This window comes from Triticum aestivum, chromosome 1B, assembly GCF_018294505.1.
Source record: "Triticum aestivum cultivar Chinese Spring chromosome 1B, IWGSC CS RefSeq v2.1, whole genome shotgun sequence".
Taxonomy (NCBI): Eukaryota; Viridiplantae; Streptophyta; class Magnoliopsida; order Poales; family Poaceae; genus Triticum; species Triticum aestivum.
The window spans coordinates 650,147,432-650,172,100 of NC_057795.1; the positions used below are offsets into that span (position 1 = coordinate 650,147,432).

Genomic DNA, 24,669 nt, shown 5'->3' on the forward strand with positions numbered 1-24,669 from the left:
TCCAAATCCTACTACCGAGCCTCACTCCGCGACGTCCATACTGATCCACATTGGAGGGCTATTTGGACATCTTGTTGGCTCCTAATGAGGCTAAGCTTCACACCTGGCTTGCTTGCCGTGGGAGGTGATGGACCTCCGACAGATTGATGTGGCGAGGTTTTGCCGCACTCCTTGGCATGTCAAGAGCAGGAGTCCATGGAGCACCTACTAGCAGATTGCTCCTTCCCGATGCAAGCAGCTTGGCACGAAACACTTTTGTCGGTGTGATCCACCAGCGAGCCCCCTTCATTGGTGACAACTTCCAGTACAACCAGGTGTCCTCCTGTGGCCTTTCTCTAGCTGTTCGGTGGAAGGGTATGCTCGCAAACCCGCTTCTCTAGAAACATCGAAACACAACACTTTCAATGGTGCGACGCCAGGCGCCAGCCGATTGCTTCGTGTAATTCAAGACGAGGCTCATGCTTGGTGTAGAGCTAGCATCCTAGGGTTATTTGAAACTAGATGATGCCCCGCACGATTGTTGCGGAAATATTTTGCAACATATTTCCATGTGATTCATTGTCTGAAACATGAATATTTGAAATAATAATATAAAAGGCTGAAACTAAAATACATATAATTTATTATGTGTGAGTACTATATAGTTGTAAAATATTTATTAAATATAAATATAAATAGAATGAAAATTCTTTTGTATGTTTGCATGTTGAGATGAGTCATTTTTCCATGCCTGTTTCATGATGAAATGACATGCTTGCATGTTGAGAGACATATGATAGTGGGGGTGGACCTTTTGTCATGCATATTGTGCGATGATGTGTCATGCTTGCATGTTGAGAGAAATAATTAGTGAGGGTTAGCTATTTACATACAGAAGAGCTATTTAAATACAGAAGATGACAATCCAATCCATTTGCTACACAAAAATATAAATATCCACATCACCAGAATATATCACCACATAAAAATCTTAGCATATACCGTACTGTTAATTATTTTTGGCTCTCTAAGGGTGTGTACAATGGTATATTACCTTGGTGATGCCATGTAGGGTAATTCGTGACGTCAAAGAGAGAGAAATGGTGAAGGAGACTTGTATTCTCTTAGTTAAGATATGACCACTTAATAAGAAAGATAAAGCATTTTCCAAACGTACTGGATTATTCTCCTATTTACATGTTTTCTAGTTTAATTTTAACCATTCCACTGTTTTAGGAACAACGGACGCCGCAGGCAGCCCTATTAGCTACAAGGGCGATACAATAGTTACAGTCCACGAAAGGTTTCTCGGCCACGCTCCAGGCCATAGAACAGGCTGCCTGGGGCCTGACGCCACCACTACATGAAAGCAATATTTGCTAGGGATAAAACTTAAGGACATATGTATGTGGCAACCGTGTGGCAGATTGTAAAACTGCCACACTGTCTCATCGACGTCCGTTTTGAATCTAGCGGAAATATGTATATGGCCCCAACAGTGGCGGTAGGCAGGGGGTGCGCCGCAAGGGGGAGCAGCAACCCCGCCTCATCAAGAGCCGCTCCGCGCGCTAGGTCACCGCGCTGCCGCCGCCGAGGACCTTCTTCCGCTCCCTCTTCGTCGGCGAGAGCGAGAACGCCATGCCCGCCTGCTCCAAACCCTGCTTCCCCCGCCGTCGCTGTCACAGCCAGTGGCTCCCACACTCATGTTGACGCCAGCGCCAGGCAGAGGTGTTGCTTTTAGCCCAGCCAGGTTCGACCTTCACCTGTGCACGGCCATACGCACTCCTTCCCAAATTCCTCCACTGTACACAGCCGCCAACTCCTTCCCCAATTCCCCAATTATGCCATCTGCTGTCCACGTCCAACGACCAGTACACGTGCAAGTGTTGGCTGTTGTCGCCGGCTAGCTAGTACTGGTTCCTTTCATGTTCATGAATCTTGACTTCATAATGGACAGCAGTAGTGCAGAACTCATAGCACAAGCATAGTACTTGTTCCTTTATGTACCTATATGATTGAAGGAAGAATGTGTTCACTCGCAAAAAAAAAAGGAAGAATGTGCAGAGGTGATGGCATGCTATTTCTAGCCGGGGTTCTTGGCAGAAGGTGCTGAATGTTATGCATGAGGTGGAGCAGCAGAACAAACAAGAGAAACTTGACAAGCAGCAACACAAATAGGAGAAACTTGAGAAGCAGCAGCGGCGTCGGTGGCAGTTGTGTTGAGTACTTTAGTGTTCCTAACCCTCAAGCAGAGGAGCTTCCTCCTACTGAAACCTCCCTTGATGAAACAACAGTATCCTTAGCCTAAGTATCCCTGCTACTCATAAACCTTCAGATGCCCGAACCAAACGCACTACCATTTCTACTGAACACAAAAAAAAAAAAAACTGCACCAGCCTCCGTCCAAAGTAATCCTAGAATTCCTGAAATATCTCCTTTTCCTGTCGAAAGAAGAATCATTTTTTACCCTATCTACCTCTCCTAATAAGTTCTGTTATAGGTCCATGAGGTCAAATTTTGTTGGTGGTACTATAAAACTGTTGGAAAAGAGAATGCATCCTGGTTCAGAAAAATAAAGTTTAAAAATGAATGCTACTTTTGTCGAGTACACAACTGCCTCACAGCCTGCTGCCTCTCGACGGTGTTTTTTGAGTTGCAAACATGGCGGTAACCTTTACCCGGGAATAAAACAGTTGCAAAAAAAGCACTCATAATTTCTCTAGTGGTTAGTAACGACAAATCTGTATGCGTCTTCTGATGACTGAAGCTATGGATGTACTTCTTCTAGGCAATAGTTGAACATTTGCGGAGAGCAAAAAAGAGAGAGATAAATTTGTTACTGGAAATTTGTTTGTCCATCCATCGCCAATTCTTCAATGGGGGGTGTATATATTCTTCTTGTACAAACCAAATTAGTCATGGGGCAATAATTTCTATTGCATGTAAAAATACTATTTTGTTTTTTTTGTAGTAGGGACTTGAGCAAGTTGTGGAAAAATTTATTCAACAATAACCAGTAACTTATGTGTAAATAGCATGATAATATACACACTGCAGACATGATAACTTACATACAAACATCGTGGTACTTCTTGACCGGAGAGAAAATATTTGACCCGAGAGGAATGGTTGTTGAAAACATACCCTCAGTAACTTCTATGTAAATAGCATGGTAATATACAGTCCGTAGATCTGACAACACTTACAAACACCACGGTAACATTGAAAAAAGGGGAAAAAATGTTGAAAAACATACCCCTGGTAACTTCAGTGAAAATTCCACGATAACTGACATGCCACATGTGTGGTAACTTATGTAGCCCACGTGCGGGGCCTTTAGGTTGGAAGAAACAAGTTGCTGAAAATACCCTCGGTAACTTCTGCATAAATAACATGGTAACATATGCACCACGGGCGTGATAACTTATCCACAAATACCTCGATAACTTTTACCCATGAGGAAAAAGTTGTTGAAAAATATACACTGATAACTTATGTGAAAATAACTCGGTAATATATGAACTGCATACACTGATAAATTACGCACAAATATCACGATAACTCTAAACCATGGAAAAAATTGTTGAAAATATACCATGAATAACTTACGTGAAAATAAGATGGTGATATATAAACCGCATACACGATAACTTACATACAAACACCACGGTAAATTTGACCAAGAATGAAGAAAATTGTAGAAAAACACACCATTGATAAATTATGTGAAAATAGCATGGTACTATATACGAACCGCACACTCGATAACTTACATAGAAACACCGCAGTAACTTGTTTTACCGAAAGAAAAAGTTGTTGAAAACATACCCTGGTAAATTAAATAATATGGTACTAAACAACCCATATACGCGATAACTTACGTGCAACCACCGTGATAACTTTTTTGACCATGAGAGAAAATTTGTTGAAAACATATCATGATAATATATGAACACATGCTTTATAACTTACGTACAAACACCGCAAGAAAGTTCTTGGATAATATAAGCTCGGTAACTCATGTGAAATTAGCTCGGTAACTTGTTGTTGGAAAACATATCGTTGCTAGCTTATGTGTAAAAGTATGCTAATGTACCTCCCGCATACTCGATAATTTACGAACAAAACACCGTGGTAACATTGACCAAGGGGAGAAAAAGTTGTTCAAAAATATACCTCGATAACTTATGTGAAAATAGTGTGCTAATATACGCACCGTTCACCTGATAACTTAGATATAAACACGGCAATAACTTTGACGAAGGGGGAAACAATTCTTGAAAAACATAGCCCGATAGTTTTCATGTAAATTGCATGGTAATATAAGAATTGCATACCTGATAATTTAAGTACAAACACCGCGGTAACATTTTTGACCAAGGAGGAAAAAGTTACTGAAAAATATAGCACGATAAATTCTATGTATATATCATGGTAATATACGAACCTCATACCCGATAAATTAAGTACAAACACCGCGGTAACATTTGATCAAGATAGAAAAAAGTAGTTGAAAAACATACCCCCGACAACTTCTATGTAAATAATATGATAATATACGAACCTCATATCTGATAATTTAAGTACAAACACTGTGGTGATTAGCATCTGAAAAAGGAGCGAAGGGGACACCCGAGTTTGTGAACCATCTGAACCGGTGTAAAATATACATAATTATTTTTGAAAACCCGGTCAAGTGAGTCTGTCGGTTTGCATTTTCGGTTATTGATCGCTCTCTTTCGTCGTTCGATCTCGTGTCAGGAATACAAGTAGTGTGCAAGTTGTACAAAATCACGTAAGGTGGCCTAATCCTGCTGGTTGTTGTAGCTCGATATACTGTTGGAGGTTGTGGGTTCGATCCCACTACAACCGTATTTCTTTTCCTTTTTTCAAACTACAAGCAGTGTGTGTGCAGAAGTGCAGAGGCCACTTCCCTTTTTCAAACTCCAAGGATGGCCCAGCGAATCGCGAGAAGAAGCGAAGAGGCCCAAAAAATCGGGAGGGGTGGGTCGGGGGAATCGAGGTGGCCCAGAAAATCGGGAGGGAGGGGTTCGTGCGGGATGTCGGGATGGCCCAGGGAATCGGGAAAAGAAGCGAGGTGTTTGGTGCGACGGGAGGGTGGTCGCTCTGGAGGAGATGGCATCGAAGGGAGAAGAGTAGTGTGGTACTTTTAGCAATGTGGCATACGTGTGTCAAATATCACAGTCCAAAACTTAAATATAAATTGTATAAACATGTTTTTTTACTTCTCTAGATAAATTGAATATATAAGATAAGATTATCTTATCAGCCACTTTACATGCCTTAACTTATCATAGTTAAACCACATCTAATAGTTTGTCAAACAAAAAAACTGCATCTTATGACTCTCCTCAATGCACACTCTTCTGAGAAAATATGCGAGGCTCAACCAAATAAAACTTACTAGTTAGCCGATGAATTCACGATATTGGCCTAAGGACATTCTAAAAAATATTGATCTAAGTCACGTATGCTTGCTGGAAATACAATCAGTGGTAAATATATTCATTGCAGCAAATATCATGTCTATTATATTACAAGTAGCCGACTACCGTATAGCACGAAGAAGTGAGAGGTGGAAATGCACTCAGGGCATCTCTAACCGATCCCCTAAAATTTAGTGGAGTAAAAGGTTTAGTGGAGTATATATACTCCATTAAGTTTTGGTCGGACCTAGCCGATCCTCTAAATATAACGGAGTAAATTTTTGTTTTTCTAAACTTTGCAACTCTAGTATAAATTATAACTACATATTAGCACATATATAGAAACTAAACATAAACTTGAATGTTCAACCAAATTACGAATATAGTTTACAAACTGAATTATTCAAATTTAAACACGCCGAATGGTTTAAATGTAGCAAATATTATTTCATAGAACAACTAGGACTCGCTTAGACGTTGCCAATGATGCTCAAGATGATCTTGTTGGAGCTGAGTATGAACTTGACGGTTCTCGATCTTCCGATGATGCTCAAGAAATGACAGTATCCTATTTGTATCATACTCTGGCTCAACCGGAGTCCCGTTAATGATGTACTGAAAGTTCTCAGGCATATCTCTCTTGTCTTCAATGATCATGTTATGCAATATGATGCAACAAGTCATAATTCGCCATAGAACCTTGGAGTTCCAGTACTCGGCAGGGCCATCAACAATTGCAAAGCGCTTCTGAAGCACACCGAAGGCTCTCTCCACATCTTTCCTTGCAACTTCTTGACATTGGACAAAGTGAGTGTTTTTGTTACCTTTTGGACGCGGAATTGTTTTGACCAAGGTGGCCCATGATGGATATATGCCATCCGCAAGGTAGTAACCCATCGAGTAGTTGTGCCCGTTGACCGAGTAGTCGCAAACATGAGCTTCACCTTTTATAAGCCTAGAAAACAGAGGTGATCTCAATAGCACATTCAAGTCACTGTGAGAGCCAGGCAGACCAAAGAATGAATGCCATGTCCAAAGATCCTTCGATGCAAATGCCTCAAGAATGATTGTTGGATCGTTGACGTGGCCTTTGTACTGACCCTTCCAACCCGCTGGACAATTCTTCCATCTCCAGTGCATACAGTCAAGTGATCCAAGCATCCTTGGCCATCCTCTTGCTTCACTCTCAGTCATCAGCCTCTGGGTGTCTTCCTCGGTTGGTGCTCTCAAGTACTCCGGGCCAAAGGCAGCGATCACTGCTTTGGTGAACCTTCGAACAGCCTCCAAGATTGTGTCTTGGCCAATGTGTACATAGTCATGAATTGCATCGGTGGAACACCCATAAGACACGACTCGAACAGCCATCCCTTCGCTGGCTGCCTCCTCTGCTCCGGCTGTGGGCTCGCTCCCGCCCCTCCGCATCGCTCTCCCGCAGCCGCTCGCTAGTTTCGGGCTGTTTTCCCGATCCAGATCGGGTCTTCCCTGAAGGTTGACCAAAAAGAGAGAGAGAGAGAGAGAAAGGCAGCAATTCCTCATGTCTTCTTCGGGTTATATTGCCGTTCCTCGATGCTCAGTGATCTTCGATGGCACCAACTATGCTGAGTTTGTGGGTTTCATGTGCATCCATATGCGGGGTCTTCTTTTGTGGGGCGTTATCTCTGGCGAGGTTCCCTGTCCGCCCAGCCCTGTTGCTCCGATGGCTCCTGTTCCGCCGGTGCCGCCGGTGCTTCCTACAGATGCTTCTCATGCTGATCGAGATGCTGCCAAGGCTCTTGATGATGCTGCAGTTGATGCTTATGATCAGCAGATATCCGCATATTCTGATGCTCTTTCTGTCTACCGGGATGATCCGTCTGCTTACACTCAGTGGTGCAATGATGATGCTCGAGCTGCTGCTGTTCTCACTGCGAATGTCCTACCTCAGTTTGCTTCGGAGTTCATGGGCCTCGGCACTGTTGCAGCGATGTGGTCTTATCTTTGTCAGCGCTATCAGCCCTCTGGCGATGCTCTATACCTCTCTGTGGTGCATCAGGAGCATGCTCTTCAGCAGGGTGACTCATCTGTTGATGAGTTCTATTCACAGTGCTCTGCCATCTGGCGTCAGCTTGACTCACTGCGGACAGTTGTGTGTGGCACTTGCTGTTGTTGCCAGACTACGAGGGCTGACTTGGAGTTTCAGAGGGTCCATGAGTTCTTATCTCGTCTCCGCTCTGAGTTTGAGCCTCGACGTGCTCACTTGTTTGCTCGTGGTCGTGTTCCTATCTCAGAGATACTTGCTGAGCTTCGTGCTGAGGAGACCCGCCTTCGTTCTGCTGGGTTGCTTCTGATTCCCTCAGTATTGGCTGTCAGGGCTCCTGTGTCGTCTGCTCGCCTCACTGCTCCGCCGCTCCTGCCTACTCCTCCAGGGGGGGTGAGCCGTCCTCCTTATGCTGAGAAGGGCACGTCGCGCCGTGACACCGTCTGTGGTTACTGCTCCCGACAAGGTCACCCAGAGTCTGATTGTTGCCAGAAGAAGCGAGACCAGAGGCGCTCCTCCTCCAGTGGGATTCCTGTGTCTTTCTCGACTCCGTCACTCACTGATCAGGACATTGTTCGTCTCAAGCGTCTTCTTGCTTCCTTAGGCGCCTCGTCGACTGGCTCCGCTGCTGCTGTGACTGCATCCTCCTCCTCACCATCACAGGCATCTACACAGTCAGGTACATCTTCGTGGGTTCTGGATTCTTGAGCCTCCTTTCATATGTCTTCTGATTCTTCCGCGTTGTCTTCTCTCCGACCTCTTGATTCGCCTGTTAATGTTCTTAGTGCCGATGGCACATCTCTTCCTGTTGCTAGTCGTGGTATTCTTTCCACCCCATCTTTTTCTGTTCCGAGTGTTTCACATGTTCCTCGTCTTACCATGAATCTTTTTTCCGCTGCTCAACTTACTGATTCTGGTTGTCGTGTCATTCTTGATACCAACTCTTGCTCCATTCAGGATCATCTCACCAAGGCTTTGGTTGGTGCTGGCCCCCGGCGCCGTGAGTCAGAGGGCCTTTGGGAGGTTGACTGGCTTTGTGTTCCTTCCGTTGCCACCACTTCTGCCAGCTCTCATGCTCTTGCTGCCTCTTCGTCTGCATCCTTCCAGCAGTGGCATCATCGCCTTGGTCACATCTGTGGTTCTCCTTGTCTTCCTTAGTTCGTCAGGGCCTCTTAGGGTTCTCCTTGTCTTCCTTAGTTCGTCAGGGCCTCTTAGGGTCTGTATCTGGAGATGTCTCCTTACATTGTAATGGTTGCAGACTTGGCAAACATACTCAGTTACCTTATCCTACTAGTGAGTCAGTATCTCAGCATCCTTTTGACTTAGTTCATTCTGATGTTTGGGGTCCTGCTCCCTTTAATTCGAAAGGTGGTCATCGCTACTATGTTTTGTTTATTGATGATTTCTCTCGCTACACTTGGCTCTACTTCATGAAATCTCGTAGCGAGGTTCTCCCTATATACAAACGTTTTGCTGCCATGGTTCACACCCAGTTTGCCACGCCCATTCGCACTTTTCGTGCTGACTTCGCTGGAGAGTATCTCTCTCAGCTGTTGCATGATTTTCTCGCGGAACAGGGTACTCTTGCTCAGTTCTCCTGTCCTGGTGCTCATGCTCAAAATGGTGTTGCCGAGCGAAAGCATCGTCACTTGCTTGAGACGGCTCGTGCGCTGATGATTGTGGCTTCTCTTCCATCCCATTTTTGGGCTGAGGCTGTTTCCGCATCCACCTATCTCATCAACATTCAGCCATCGACTGCTCTGCAGGGTGGCATTCCTATGGAGTGTCTTACTGGTCGCTCTCCTGACTACTCAGCTCTTCGTATGTTTGGATGCGTCTGCTATGTTCTTCTTGCCCCCCGAGAACGCGCCAAACTGACTGCTCAGTCGGTTGAGTGTGTTTTCCTTGGCTACAGTGATGAGCACAAGGGCTATAGATGTTGGGATCCTGTGGGTCGTCGCTTGCGCATCTCGCCTGATGTGACTTTTGACGAGTCTCATTCTTACTACCCACGTTCTTCTTCCTCGAGTTTCTCTATGGACGACCTTTCTTTCCTTCTCCTTCCCGATACACCCTGCTATGTGCCTCATGTGTCACCTCTTCCTTCGGCAGCTCTCATTCCTTCTCATTCACCACCGACCCCGTCTTCTCCGTCCTCCTCCTCCACCTCTCCCCCATCCTCTCCAGTCCGTCGCCCTCTCTCACTGTTTCCTCTCCACTATACTCGACGATCTCGTATTGAGGATGTCTCCTCTGACGAGCCTTCCACCTCTGGTGCACCTCCTCTCACACCTCCTCCGGTTCATAACCTCCGTGCTCGGCCTCGTCCTCCGCCTGATCGCTACTCCCCTGATCGGTACGGTCTCTCTGTTTTGACTGAGCCCACTTCCTATCGCACTGCCATGACTCAGCCTGAATGGCAGCTTGCGATGGCCGAGGAGCTTGCTGCCCTTGAGCGCTCTGGCGCATGGGATCTGGTTCCCCTCCCTTCTGGTGTCCGTCCCATCACCTGCAAGTGGGTCTACAAGCTTAAGACTCGCTCCGATGGTTCTCTTGAGCGCTACAAAGCTCGTCTTGTGGCCCGTTGCTTTCAGCAGGAGCAGGGGCACGATTATGATGAGACATTCGCTCCTGTGGCCCACAGGACCACTGTCCGCACTCTTCTTGCTGTGGCTTCTGTTCGTCAGTGGTCTATCTCTCAACTTGATGTTCAGAACGCTTTTCTCAATGGCGAGTTGCGTGAAGAGGTTTATATGCAGCCACCACAGGGGTACTATGCTCCTGATGGTACACGTGTGTCAAATATCATAGTCCAAAACTTAAATATAAATTGTATAAACATGTTTTTTTACTTCTCTAGATAAATTGAATATATAAGATAAGATTATCTTATCAGCCACTTTACATGCCTTAACTTATCATAGTTAAACCACATCTAATAGTTTGTCAAACAAAAAAACTGCATCTTATGACTCTCCTCAATGCACACTCTTCTGAGAAAATATGCGAGGCTCAACCAAATAAAACTTACTAGTTAGCCGATGAATTCACGATATTGGCCTAAGGACATTCTAAAAAATATTGATCTAAGTCACGTATGCTTGCTGGAAATACAATCAGTGGTAAATATATTCATTGCAGCAAATATCATGTCTATTATATTACAAGTAGCCGACTACCGTATAGCACGAAGAAGTGAGAGGTGGAAATGCACTCAGGGCATCTCTAACCGATCCCCTAAAATTTAGTGGAGTAAAAGGTTTAGTGGAGTATATATACTCCATTAAGTTTTGGTCGGACCTAGCCGATCCTCTAAATATAACGGAGTAAATTTTTGTTTTTCTAAACTTTGCAACTCTAGTATAAATTACAACTACATATTAGCACATATATAGAAACTAAACATAAACTTGAATGTTCAACCAAATTACGAATATAGTTTACAAACTGAATTATTCAAATTTAAACACGCCGAATGGTTTAAATGTAGCAAATATTATTTCATAGAACAACTAGGACTCGCTTAGACGTTGCCAATGATGCTCAAGATGATCTTGTTGGAGCTGAGTATGAACTTGACGGTTCTCGATCTTCCGATGATGCTCAAGAAATGACAGTATCCTATTTGTATCATACTCTGGCTCAACCGGAGTCCCGTTAATGATGTACTGAAAGTTCTCAGGCATATCTCTCTTGTCTTCAATGATCATGTTATGCAATATGATGCAACAAGTCATAATTCGCCATAGAACCTTGGAGTTCCAGTACTCGGCAGGGCCATCAACAATTGCAAAGCGCTTCTGAAGCACACCGAAGGCTCTCTCCACATCTTTCCTTGCAACTTCTTGACATTGGACAAAGTGAGTGTTTTTGTTACCTTTTGGACGCGGAATTGTTTTGACCAAGGTGGCCCATGATGGATATATGTCATCCGCAAGGTAGTAACCCATCGAGTAGTTGTGCCCGTTGACCGAGTAGTCGCAAACATGAGCTTCACCTTTTATAAGCCTAGAAAACAGAGGTGATCTCAATAGCACATTCAAGTCACTGTGAGAGCCAGGCAGACCAAAGAATGAATGCCATGTCCAAAGATCCTTCGATGCAAATGCCTCAAGAATGATTGTTGGATCGTTGACGTGGCCTTTGTACTGACCCTTCCAACCCGCTGGACAATTCTTCCATCTCCAGTGCATACAGTCAAGTGATCCAAGCATCCTTGGCCATCCTCTTGCTTCACTCTCAGTCTGGGTGTCTTCCTCGGTTGGTGCTCTCAAGTACTCCGGGCCAAAGGCAGCGATCACTGCTTTGGTGAACCTTCGAACAGCCTCCAAGATTGTGTCTTGGCCAATGTGTACATAGTCATGAATTGCATCGGTGGAACACCCATAAGACACGACTCGAACAGCCGCAATGCATTTCATCAGAGGGCTTGCACTGATCTCTCCACATGCATTTCTCCGGAGCGTGAACCGGTCATCATATCTCTCAATGGCTTTTGCAATGTTCAGAAAAGGACTTGTGTGCATCTGAAAGCTCCGGCGAAAGTACTTCTCCGGATAGATTGGGTTTGGATCAAAGTAATCTCTCGTAATCTTGGCATGGCTCTCCGCTATATCACGGTTGATGTCTACGCGGCTAAATTGTGATCCTCTCCTCGGCCACCGAACATCATCATTAAAAATCATGCCTAAAACGGTGTCAAAGTCATCGTCGTCTTCTTCCTCCTCTTCGGATGACGACGAGTCCTCTAATGCCATCCGCCTCAACCTCTTCATCTACACTCCAAACGGTTCGGTTCAATCCAAACGGCACGGTTCAAAGAGAAACAAACAAAAAAACTCACCTAGGCAATTCTTCGAACACTTGGGGTGCAGTGGTGGTGCAAAAGTTGGCCGGCATGGTTTACACCAAATCGGCAAGCGGCGGGTGACCTGCAGCGGTGCACAAGCAAGGTGAGATGCGGCGGCCGCTAGAAAAAGAAGAAACTCGAAAGAAATCAGACGGATCAACAATGCCGACAGCGGCGGGTTTCACCTTGATTCCGATGACAGCGACGGGGACCGAACGGGCTAGCCGATGGGCAGAACGGTGGCGGAGGGCAAGGGATGGAACGAGGTACCAGCAGGGCCGGTGGGAGGCGCGCTGGCAAGATGCAGCGGCGGCGCAGACACGAGAGAGAGGCGCAACGTTTTACTCGGCCACCCATCGTTGGAATAAAAATAGAGAAATTTTTGGGGCCCGAGCAAAAATATACTCCACTAACCGCGGATGGGGGATCGGCTAGGTGCCGGTTAGCGGAGTAAAATTAAAATTTTACTCCACTAACCGGATATAGGGGATCGGTTAGAAATGCCCTAACGTTAACAGTGAGATCAGTAGAAAAGGAACACCCATGCATCATGTGGGCAAGATTGACAAGGAAAGTACTCTATCGTTCATGTTATGTTGCCAGGCCATTACACACTGTTAAGTAATCTCACTGCTATATGAAAAGTTTATCATCCCTCCATGCATAGGATGCAAACTGGAGATTTATATCAAGAACCTCAACTGGAACCTATCACTAGGGAAAGCTCAAATAATCCAGGAATCGCGAAACAAAGCGATGTACATAGAAACATTGGCCAATATACAGCCCAGCAGTCAAAGTAAAAAAAATATAAAATCTATGAGCCACATATACCAAGATGAATCACTTGGACGATTCCTAATGAGCACACATGCTCCCATTTCTAGCATTTCTTCCAAGTAGATTTGCATTTAGTTGCAAAGAAACAGTATAGTCGTGAGAAGCTCCTACCAAGCAACACAAAACAGAAAAAATATTCTCCCAGATGATATATTTAACATGCATAATTGTTTGAGTGAATCAGATATAAGACCTAGTCATCTCAAATGTAAATGTTTAATACTCCCTCCGTCCAAAAAAGTTTGTCCCTCAAATGAATGTATCTAGCACCAAGTTAGTGCTAGATACATTCATTTAAGAGACAAGATTGGGACAAACTTTTTCGGACGGAGGGAGTATCTATTTACTGGAATGAGAACTTGAGAAGACACCCATTACTAAAAAACGATCCACTTAGATGCACTAATGTAAAGGAAAGAGCATTAAACAATGGAGATGGAGAAAAGCAACACAAATTACCTTTTGTGCAATTTTCATGCTTTCATGTATGGAAATTATTTTCGTCCAGCATGTAGTACATAAACTAAGTATTCTCTGAATATCAAATAAGTATAGTAGAAATGCCCAATGATGACCACAAGACTAGTAGATGGACAGAAAAAAAAATGATTACAACAAAGAATATCTAACAGCATACGTTGCATAAGTTGCACAAAGTAGCACATCTACGTTTATGTTCCACAAACTATTAAAAAGGACATTAACAGCAGAAACTAGCCACTCCAAATGAAAATTCACAAGGAGCATACCATAACACAGGAGCTTCCTGGCCCAAAAGGATTTACTAGGAGCATCACCAAAACGCAAGCGCTAACTAATATGCTTTAAGTTTAGAGAGTTCACAATGTTTCCTCTGCTCTAACATACTTGTTACTGGGCAATGCAAAAGAGTGAAAATACAAAGGTGATTTCAATGTCTTTATTTCTTGTGATGTGACTTATATCCAGAGAGCATTTCAATACTCTAGTTTTGCATTTGTATATGGAACTAGAAGAGGTCAGCGAAGCTAGAAATAAATATAGAACTACTGCACCATGACATGTAGCAGTAATACCACCGATTTGAATGGGAACTTGTCTTCCTGAAAATATCACCCGCAACAGATAGTGAATTTAGATCGATTTTACAGTTATTTGCAGTGCATTACTCAGTATGCACATTTACATTCAAAAAACCTTCTCAATCAGCCACGATGGTGGCAAAAACCAAGCAGAACATGGTTGAATAATACACACGATTTACTTGCGCATTTATGTTCTATCTCTTGCCTCTTTTTAGAACATCTCAAAGACTTAATGCAGGATGCCTAAATCGAGGATGGTAACTAAATAGACTCTCATAACATTACAGGGCATGTAAAGCAAGGCATCTCTAGGACATCAGACTGGTGAAGGAACAAATTAAACTTATGCTTGTATGCAAACCAAGACACATAGCTCAGGAAAACCACTTGATTTCACTAGAACTAGTGATTCTGGACAGTTGACCTCTTTGTATTGGCATTGTGTCAGCAAAGGCGTTGAACGCCTCTTGGAACTCATACGCAATGTGATGCGTCGGCGTCGGTCGCCACATACATTCTAGAAAAGAAAAGGTATATTTCAGAAATATACACTTATCCCATGAATATGATTGGCCCCCTAAAAGAGTTGTGTACCAGCATCATTGCTACTTTCATGAACTGTTAAGTTTGGACTCTGTCAAATTAGCATTGGCCATTGGGGCAACGATGTGACTGGAAGTAGGTCTAGCTTTTGCACCCACAAGAAGAAATGAGGAACTGAACAGCATCAAAATGAGAATCAATGAGAGTTGTCTTGCTTGGGATGCTGACACAGCAGCCAAGGTGATCTGGTGCAGGAGCAGTTTTCATTTTTTTAAGTTGAGATACTTTGTTGCCTCCTGTACCTAACTCATATAATTTTCAGGCCATGAATTCTTCACATGGAGGGATGCGACGTTTGATCGTCCGGGATTCCCAGGTTTCAGTGCTGCCCATGAAAGCCACTGCTAAATAGATCTCCCGCCCATTTGCTGTGTGCTGCAGCTGCTACAGATCTGGCACTGCTAGCTAATTATCTCTGAAGTCAACTAGCTAATCAACTTAACTAAGGCACCTGACAGTTTTTGCCTGCTCCATTTGGAATCAGCCCACGCCTCCCAAGCTCTGCTTCTGATGGCCAACCCATTATCACACAGTGTGGCATTAATTAGTTCCATGCATGGCCCTGCGATCTAGGCTAAGATGCTGTGCACGGAGAACCATGGAGCCTGTAAAATGTCAACGCAATTAGCAGAGAAACCCAGTGGGTTACACTGCTGGTTTTCACTTGTGATGATTCTTTCTCCCTCTTTTATCTGACAGGAAACAAATGCAGGCCGGTGCGTGAGGAGCTGACCTAAGAATTAACAAATGCAGGCCGGTGCAGTGCGTGACAATGTAAGAATCTTGTGTGAGTCAGATCTAGCAAAACATAGCCAATACCAAGGTTAACACCACTATAAATGGCTAGCATTGCTGCCCATTCTGGACAAACCCATAAGCCAAACAAAACAGCTCTCTGGTAGGTGTTTACGCTTAGCGTTTTCACCCTACAATGAGATCGCTGCCTATTTTAGTTCTTTCCCTCCTGATTCTTGTCCTTGCTGCCCATGTATCCCAAGCCGATGACAAGGGCTCTTCGGTTGGAAATGGGAAGGATTCCCATGACGGTGATGGTCATAAATCAAATGGTGTAGGGCCGGTGAAAAAACCAAAGTGCCCTAAGCCCGGACATGGTTCGAAAAACCATGACAATGATGGTCGAGGACCACCAGAAAAGGAGTGCGATGATGGAGAGACAACACCGTCATCACCTGGGCCTTCCCCAGACCAAGGTAATGGTTCACCATCACCACCGCCATCCCCATCCTATTCACCACCGGTGACTCCATCACCTCCACCTTCGTCAGAAACTAGTCCTCCTACTACACCTCCACCCTACCAACCTAGCAATCAATCTCCTCCGCCGTCATCCTCAAGCCCCCCACCAACACCTTCATCTAGTCCACCTGTTACACCTCCAACCTACGAACCTAATGATCAATCGCCACCGCCTCCATCTAGTGTGCCCGCGGCACCTCCAATGAACCCGACTAATGATCAGCCTCCTCCACCAACAACGTCATCTAGCCCCCCACCAACACCTCCGTCTAGTCCCCCTGTTATGCCTCCATCCTACGAACCCAACGATCAATCGCCACCACCTACATTGAATCCTCCATCCATTCCATCACCACCTCCATCAAGCCCAACTGCGGCACCTCCTATGAACCCGACTACTAATCAGCCTCCCCCACCATCATCGTCATCTAGCCCGCCACCAATAGCTCCAACTACTCAACCACCTGCCTCTAGCCCACCTGCTACACCTCCAACAGACTCAACTGATGAGGAAACTCCAACATCACCACCATCATCTAGTCCACCACTAACTCTATCAAGTCCTCCACCACCGTCATCAAGTACACCACCGGCTCCATCCATTGCCACACCACCTTTGTCTAGTCCCCCCGCTACACCTCCAACGTACCAAGATGATGACCAGTCCCCTCCACCTCCACCATCATACAACCCGCCACCGACAGCTTTAGCTAGTCCTCCACCACCACCATTGAGTCCGCCAGCAATAGCACCAACCACTAGCGCACCTCCTCCATCTACTTCCCCACCGCCTATGTCTAGTCCACCAGCAACACCTCCAATAGACTCAACTGATGAGCAAACTCCACCACCATCATCTAGTCCACCAGTAGCTCTATCAAGTCCTCCACCACCATCAACGAGTACACCACCGGCTCCATCTATTGCCACACCACCATTGTCTAGCCCCCCCGCTACACCTCCAACGTACCAAGCTAATGACCAGTCCCCTCCACCTCCACCATCATACAGCCCGCCACCGACAGCTTTAGCTAGTCCTCCACCACCACCACTGAGTCCACCAGCAATAGCACCAACCACTAGCACACCTCCTCCATCTACTTACCCATCGCCTATGTCTAGTCCACCAGCAACACCTCCAACAGACTCAACTGATGAGCAAACTCCATCACCGCCACCATCTAGTCCACCAGTAGCTCTATCAAGTCCTCCACCACCATCATCGAGTACACCACCGGCTCCATCTATTGCCACACCACCATTGTCTAGCCCCCCCGCTACACCTCCAATGTACCAAGCTAATGACCAGTCCCCTCCACCTCCACCATCATACAGCCCGCCACCGACAGCTTTAGCTAGTCCTCCACCACCACCATTGAGTCCACCAGCAATAGCACCAACCACTAGCACACCTCCTCCATCTACTTACCCATCGCCTATGTCTAGTCCACCAGCAACACCTCCAACAGACTCAACTGATGAGCAAACTCCATCACCGCCACCATCTAGTCCACCAGTAGCTCTATCAAGTCCTCCAACACCATCATCGAGTACACCACCGGCTCCATCCATTGCCACACCACCTTTGTCCAGTCCCACTGCTACACCTCCGACGTACCAAGCTGATGACCAGTCCCCTCCACCTCCAGCCTCATACAATCCCCCACCGCCAGCTTTAGCTAGTCCTCCTCCACCACCATTGAGTCCACCACCAATAGCCCCAACCACTAGCGCATCTCCTCCATCTACTTACCCATCGCCTATGTCTAGTCCACCAGCAACACCTCCAACGGACTCAACTAATGAGCAAACTCCATCACCACCACCATCTAGTCCACCAGTAGCTCTATCAAGTCCTCCACCACCATCATCAAGTACACCACCGGCTCCATCCATTGCCACACCACCTTTGTCTAGTCCACCTGCTACACCTCCAACGTACCAAGCTGATGACCAGTCCCCTCCACCTCCACCATCATATAGTCCGCCACCGACATCTTTAGCTAGTCCTCCACCACCACCATTGAGTCCACCAGCAATAGCACCAACCACTAGCGCACCTCCTCCATCTACTTCCGCATCGCCTATGTCTAGTCCACCAGCAACACCTCCGACCAACCAAGGTAACCACCCACCGCCATCATCACCATTAAGTCCACCTACCACACCTCCGATGTACCAAGTTAACCAACCACCACCGCCACCACAATTTAGTCCCCCAGCCACATCTCCGACCTATCAAGGTAATGCCCCACCACCGGCATCGGCACCAGCACCACTTAGTCCCTCAGCAGTAGCACCGCCGCCTGGTGCCCCTACTGGCAATGGATGGGTGCAAGTTCAGAACTTTCATGATGCCCTATACTGGCAAATCGGGCGCTTTGTAGTGTTCAAGTTGGTAAACAAGAAGGACAACTCCCTTGTTGATGTGCTCTATGTGGGCATGCAACCTGCAGGAAAGGGCAACAACTACTTTCTTGTGATAAAAGTAGCAGATGAATATAAGAAGGTCGGCAAGTATCATGTGCTCCTATGGGGTGTGCCCGGGTCAGCAGATGAAGCATGGAAAGTATATTGGCTCAAATTTGTAGGATGATAAGCACATGGTGAAAACAAGATTATCTAGCTATCGACCATGCATGGCATTTCTAGGGAGAAGATATATAGACATTTTGTGGTAAATGTGCACCTGCATGGATTAGTTGATCTTTGTAGCTTTGAGGGGATTGATATCCAACTATATGTTCTGATTTCAGTAATAAATTAATGTTGTGTTCTCGTTAAAATTGCCTCAAATTTACAAAATATGGGTGGAGATATAATCATGTAACTCAAAGCATAAGCATGCTTCACTGTACTGTCAGTTTGATGGTTGCCTTAGAATTCCTATTAAAGTTTTTTGCTTATCTATTGTTCATTATTCACCGTTCACCTGGACGACCAGATCCTTGACCTTCGTCACCAATTTCAAAGCAAAAAGAAAATTGAACAAGCTCAAATATTAACATGTAGCATACGGCAAGCAAATCCTTACAACCACCAAAAGGGAAGCTTCCCCTGCAACAAAGGTAAAAGCTAGCACAATGCCAGCCAACAGAGACCAAAAGCAAAAGATAAGTTGAGTCAACTGCCAGATGTAGTTTAGAGAGCAACCATGCAGATGCAAGTGTGCAATGAGGTTCCATTGACATGATCCATTGAAGAACCACAAGTGCAAGTGTACTAAATAACAGAACATGAATTCAATTACAGCAAGACACAAATAATTACTGATAGGTTACCGAATAGCATGAAGCAAGCAGGACCAGGTATATGCACAAAATTAAGAGTGCCAAAAGGTTCCATAGGCAAGGACATATGTTTATAATATACCAGGGATTATCAACACAGTTGTAGATAACAGTTTCTATTTTGCCATTTAGCCATATATAGGGCGAGGGACCAGCATAAAATACTTCACATGGACTGATGGACATGATAGATAATTCCAGGAATATCAAGTGAGGTGCACAAGAAGTGACCGATCTGTGATAGCGACTATCTGACATCACATAATAAAGCAACCACTGGATCCATGATGATCTCAACAAAATGTACATGTCTTGCTTGCAGAAGATGTAACGCGTTACCTCCGAAAGATGCATGATTTCAGCCGTGAATGGTTGGCTCAGATTCTTGCTGAGTGAGATCTGACGAAGGTTTTGGCAGAGTGGATATTCTACATGATCTCTTGTCAAGAAGTGCCTTTATCCTCAAAGACATATAGGTGGAGTGCTGCAACGATAATCAATAATATAGTAAGCCTTAACGAGTAACAATGCTGAATGAATCAATGGGAGTAACAGCCTTCGAGACTTATCAACAAAAAGCTATAATGTGGGAAGACGCCTTAGATATTGGGAAGAAAGCAGTAATGTAGAGGACTCTAGCGTTTTGGTACTGTAGCAAAACGATACTGTACCACCCGGTTTACTGCAGCGCCCATTTTCTTGCTCGGTTTTGTTTCGAACATTATGTGAAAATATGACTATATGCACCAGACAATTTTTTAATACAAATTGAACAGTTTTGTAATATCCAGTGATTTTTATTTTTTTGTAAAAACACTGAAAATTTTCTTCACATATTATGGTGAACAAGTTTCAAGTACACAATGAACATTTTGTAGTATACATTGAATAATTTCTTAATATACAACGACCATTTTTTTTAGAGCAACAGGAGGGGCAAAGCCCTTCCGGTTCCACATATATATATGAAACCAAAAAGTTCACAAAAAGGAAAACACAAGTTCTGGTTACGCACTACACGAAGCAGCGCAAAAGAAAGATCAACTGACCACCAACTCAGCAAGCTAATAACATCCCAAGTTTTGCTCAAAATGCACGAGCAAAAGGGGAAACTGGAAACTGTCCCTATTACAGAGCACTGTCTCAATCTACTTATCAGAACTCCGATTTTGACTGGAGACTTAAGCGGCAGAGATCATCTTCTCCGGCTCTGCTGTCTTGAACCTGGCTTTCTTCAAATGGAAACGATGACCATTTTTTAATACAGGATGAACATTTTTATAATGCATGATGATTTTTTTCATGATATACTGTGAACATTTTCTTAATATCCGATGAACTTCTTATATGATACACAAAAAAGAGAAATAACAAGAAAATAAAACAGAAACAAAAATAAAGAAACATAAAGAAAAAATGAAAGGAAAAATGAACCAAAACAGAAAAAATCGAAAAAAAATGGAACAAAACCTTTGAAAACCAGACAAAATAATGAAAAAACCACAGAAGAAAAACGAAAAAAACCCTGCAGGAAACAGCAGCGAACGAAAACATCACGCGAATCTATACGCGGCCAGTCCAACTGGAGCTCGCTTCAGCAGCAGGGGCAAGGTTGGTAAATCTTTCACAACATGCATATGTCGCTTGGTAGAAAAGGAACACCCATGCATCAAATCGGCAAGATTGACATGGAAATTATTATTGTTCGCCATTACGCACTGTTAAGTAATCTCACTGCTATATGAAAAGTTCGTCTTCTCTGCCATCTGTAACATTATAATATGTTGTATATTTAAAACTCAAGCACCAGCAGTGGAGTCGTTTGCATGCATCACCCTAATGCAAACTGGAGATTTTAAATTGAGAACTTGAACTGGAACCTGTCACTAGGGAAGGTACGTAAAGGTTCAAAGAATCAAGCGATCGCGAAACAAAGGGATGTACACATAGAAAACATTGGCAAAAATCAACAGAAACTCACATTTCCATGTAGCTCCACGTTTCAGTGTGGTAGAAACTGCAACCCAATAATGGATTGAAGGCTTCAAAGTTCACTCAGTAATCCCCCACAAAAGTAAGAAAAAAGTTCACTCGGTGATATCTATTCAAAGTCCTCTGCCTTGTCGGAGCACTACAGCCCAGCAGTCAAGTAAAAATATCTATGATCGATATACCAAGATTAATTACTTAGGCAGTTTCTAGTCCACACACATGATCCCATTTCTAGCATTTCTTCCAAGTAGGTTGCAAAGGAAGTATAGTCAACAGAAGCTCCAGCTCTTACTAAGGAACACAAAAAGGAAATATTCTCCCAGATGATGTATTCAACATGCATAATGGTTTGAGTGAATCGGATATAAGGCCTCGTCATCTCAAATGTAATTGCTTAATATTTACTATTTAGTGGAATGAGAAGACACCCCCATTACTTAAAAATGGTCCACTTAGATGCACTAATGTATAGGAAAGAGCATTAAGCAATGGAGATGGAGAAAAGTAACACAAATTACCTTCTGTGCAATCTGAGATGTGGCGCGGAAGTGGGTTCTACACAGGCAAAGCAATGCAAGACACTCTGCAAATAGGTAAGATATCAAACCATGGCACAGAACTGGTTTTCCAAATAATAAGCTTTGCATTGTTTGTTTGTATGGGCTGAAAAATATATATACGGTCCAGACCATAGTTCACGCAAATGCTACGATATGATGCTAGTTCGCTTTGGGTAGGCCGGGCTATCTTTGCCCTTCTCTTTACTCTAATGTACGATACGCACGCTCGTGTGTATTCTAGAAAAAACCTACTCCCTCCGTCCTTGAAAGAGTGTACTTCCAACTTTGTTGGAGGGTCAAACTATCTCAAAGTTCGACCGAGTTTGTGCAAAAATATATCAATGCTTGTGAAACCAAATAGGTATATGACGAAAATATATTTTATCATGAATCTAATGCTACTAATCTGATGGCATAAATGTTGGTCTATTATTGTATAAATACGGTCAAACATAAAAAAAAATTGACTTTCCAATAAAGTTGAAAGTACACTCTTTCAAGGACGGAGGGAGTAGATGATAAAAGAACCTGAAGAACAAAAGTTTTCTTATATCTAATATATGGTACGCACCACTCATGCATATTCTAGAAAAAAACTAGATGATAATAGAACCTTAAGAACAAAAGTTGAAGCAATTAGCTAAACTCTCTCCGAATGTTTTGTTACATGGATGGGACTCTCAAGTTCAGTTTGGCTTGTGATATATATAGTACCATACTAGTGAAACTTTACCATCCCGAGAGACAAAAGGCAGGTTCGGTTAGAAAGGTTAAGTTTGTATCACATGCATCCATTCTCATATCTTCAAAGAGCAGTAGTCCATATATAAACTTAATGGACAAGATTGAAACACTTTTCCATATAATATCTCCCAGAAGATTTGAAAAGCATACAACATGTAGTAAAATTACCAATTAGCCATGACATGTTCATATATGGAAATTATTTTCTTCCAGCATGTAGTACATAAACTAAGTACTCTCTGATGAATATCAAATAAACTTAGTAGAAATGCCCAATGGCGACCACAAGACCAGTAGATGTGTGGACGAAAAAAGAGAGGTGATTCTGGAGCATTTGAAGTCGTGAATTATTACTGGGGGAAAACCCTCAACTCTGCAGCAATTTTACACCGACCTCCTTTTAGGCCTTATTCCTTAAATCAGTACACTGCGTGAAAACCCTCAACTCTGCAGCAATTTAAAGAAGAATATCTAACAGCATAACTTACAGATGTTGCACAAAGCAGAACATCTGCATTTATGTTTCACAAACTATTCCAAAGACATAAACAGGAATGAGCAGAAACTAGCCCCTCCGAATGAAAATTACGAAGGAGCATATCCTGACCCAACAGGATTTGCCAAGAGCATGAGCAAAACACAAGCGTTCATTACCCGTGGTGCTCCATAGTCACAAAAGGCATGAAGTTTCAGTATGTTACACACCAAAGCACGAAAATTGCAGCCCAAATTATTTTCTTAACAGTATGTATATTATCACTATGCTTTAAACATGAAAAATGCTTAAGCTGAGAGAGTTCACCGTTTCCACTTCTCTAACATCCTTATTACTGGGAAATGCAAAAGGTGATTTCAATGTCTTTCTATCCTGTGACTTGTATCTGGAGAACATTCCAAGATTTTAGGTTTTTGCATCTTGTATATGGAACTAGAGATGAATGACAGTACCAGCATCGCTGTTACTTTCAGTTTGCATGTTCAACTATTTTTTGCTGAAAGGCATCTTGAACGATAAAGTTTCCACTCTGTCAAATTAGCACTGGGGCAACAGTGTGACTGTGGAAGTAGATCTAGCTTTTGCCCCGATGAGAAGGAACTAGGATCACCATCAAAATGAGAATCAAGGAGGGTTGTCTTGCTTGGAATGCTGACACAGCAACAGAGCTGATCTGGTGCAGGAGCAGTTTCCAATTTTTTAATTAAGTTGAGATACTTGTTGCCTCCTGGTATAATATAAGTACCAATCTCACAAAATTTTCAGGATGAGTTCTTACCAAGATAGCTGTGGTGTCCATTCTACTACCCATATGCAGCCTCGCGTGCGTGGTCACACGTACCACCTGTGAATCTAGTAATCGACAACGTCAGATCAACTGGATACAAGTCTACGTAGAGATATGAGCAGCTGGAAGCTTCACATGGAGAGATGCGACTTTTGATTGGCCAGGCTTCCTCTGTGCTCCACTGCTGCCCATGAAAGCTCACAGCTAGATAGCTCTCCCGTCCATTTGATGTGTGCTGCACTGCTGCTACAGATCTGACACTGCTAGCTAACTATCTCTGAAGTCAACTAGATCGTGTGTAGCGGTGCTGTCTATGTTGCTAACCAACTCAACTAAGGCACCTGGCAGTTTTTGCCTGCTCCATTTGGAATCTGCCCACGCCTCCCAAGCTCTGCTTCTCATGGCCAACCCATTATCACACAGTGTGGCATTAATTAGTTCCATGCATGGCCCTGCGATCTAGGCTAAGATGCTGTGCACGGAGAACCATGGAGCCTGTAAAATGTCAACGAAATTAGCAGAGAAACCGAGTGGACTCTACTGCTGGTTTTCACTTGTGATGATTCTTTCTCCCTCTTTTATCTGACAGGAAACAAATGCAGGCCGGAATGCAGGCCGGTACAGTGCGTGACAATGTCAGAATCTTCTGTGAGTCAGATCTAGCAAAACATAGCCAATACCGAGGTTAACACCACTATAAATGGCTAGCATTGCCCCCCATTCTGGACAAACCCATAAGCCAAT

General features: G+C 44.0%; 1 protein-coding gene across 1 annotated transcript; it reads left to right on the forward strand.

The window, feature by feature from the left end:
- Positions 1 to 15,657: 15,657 nt before the first annotated feature.
- LOC123145458 (proline-rich extensin-like protein EPR1) lies at positions 15,658 to 18,842 on the forward strand. Its single transcript, XM_044564888.1, has one exon. The coding sequence runs from the start codon at positions 15,731 to 15,733 to the stop codon at positions 18,650 to 18,652; it is 2,922 nt and encodes a 973-aa protein (XP_044420823.1). The 5' UTR covers positions 15,658 to 15,730; the 3' UTR covers positions 18,653 to 18,842.
- Positions 18,843 to 24,669: the final 5,827 nt, after the last annotated feature.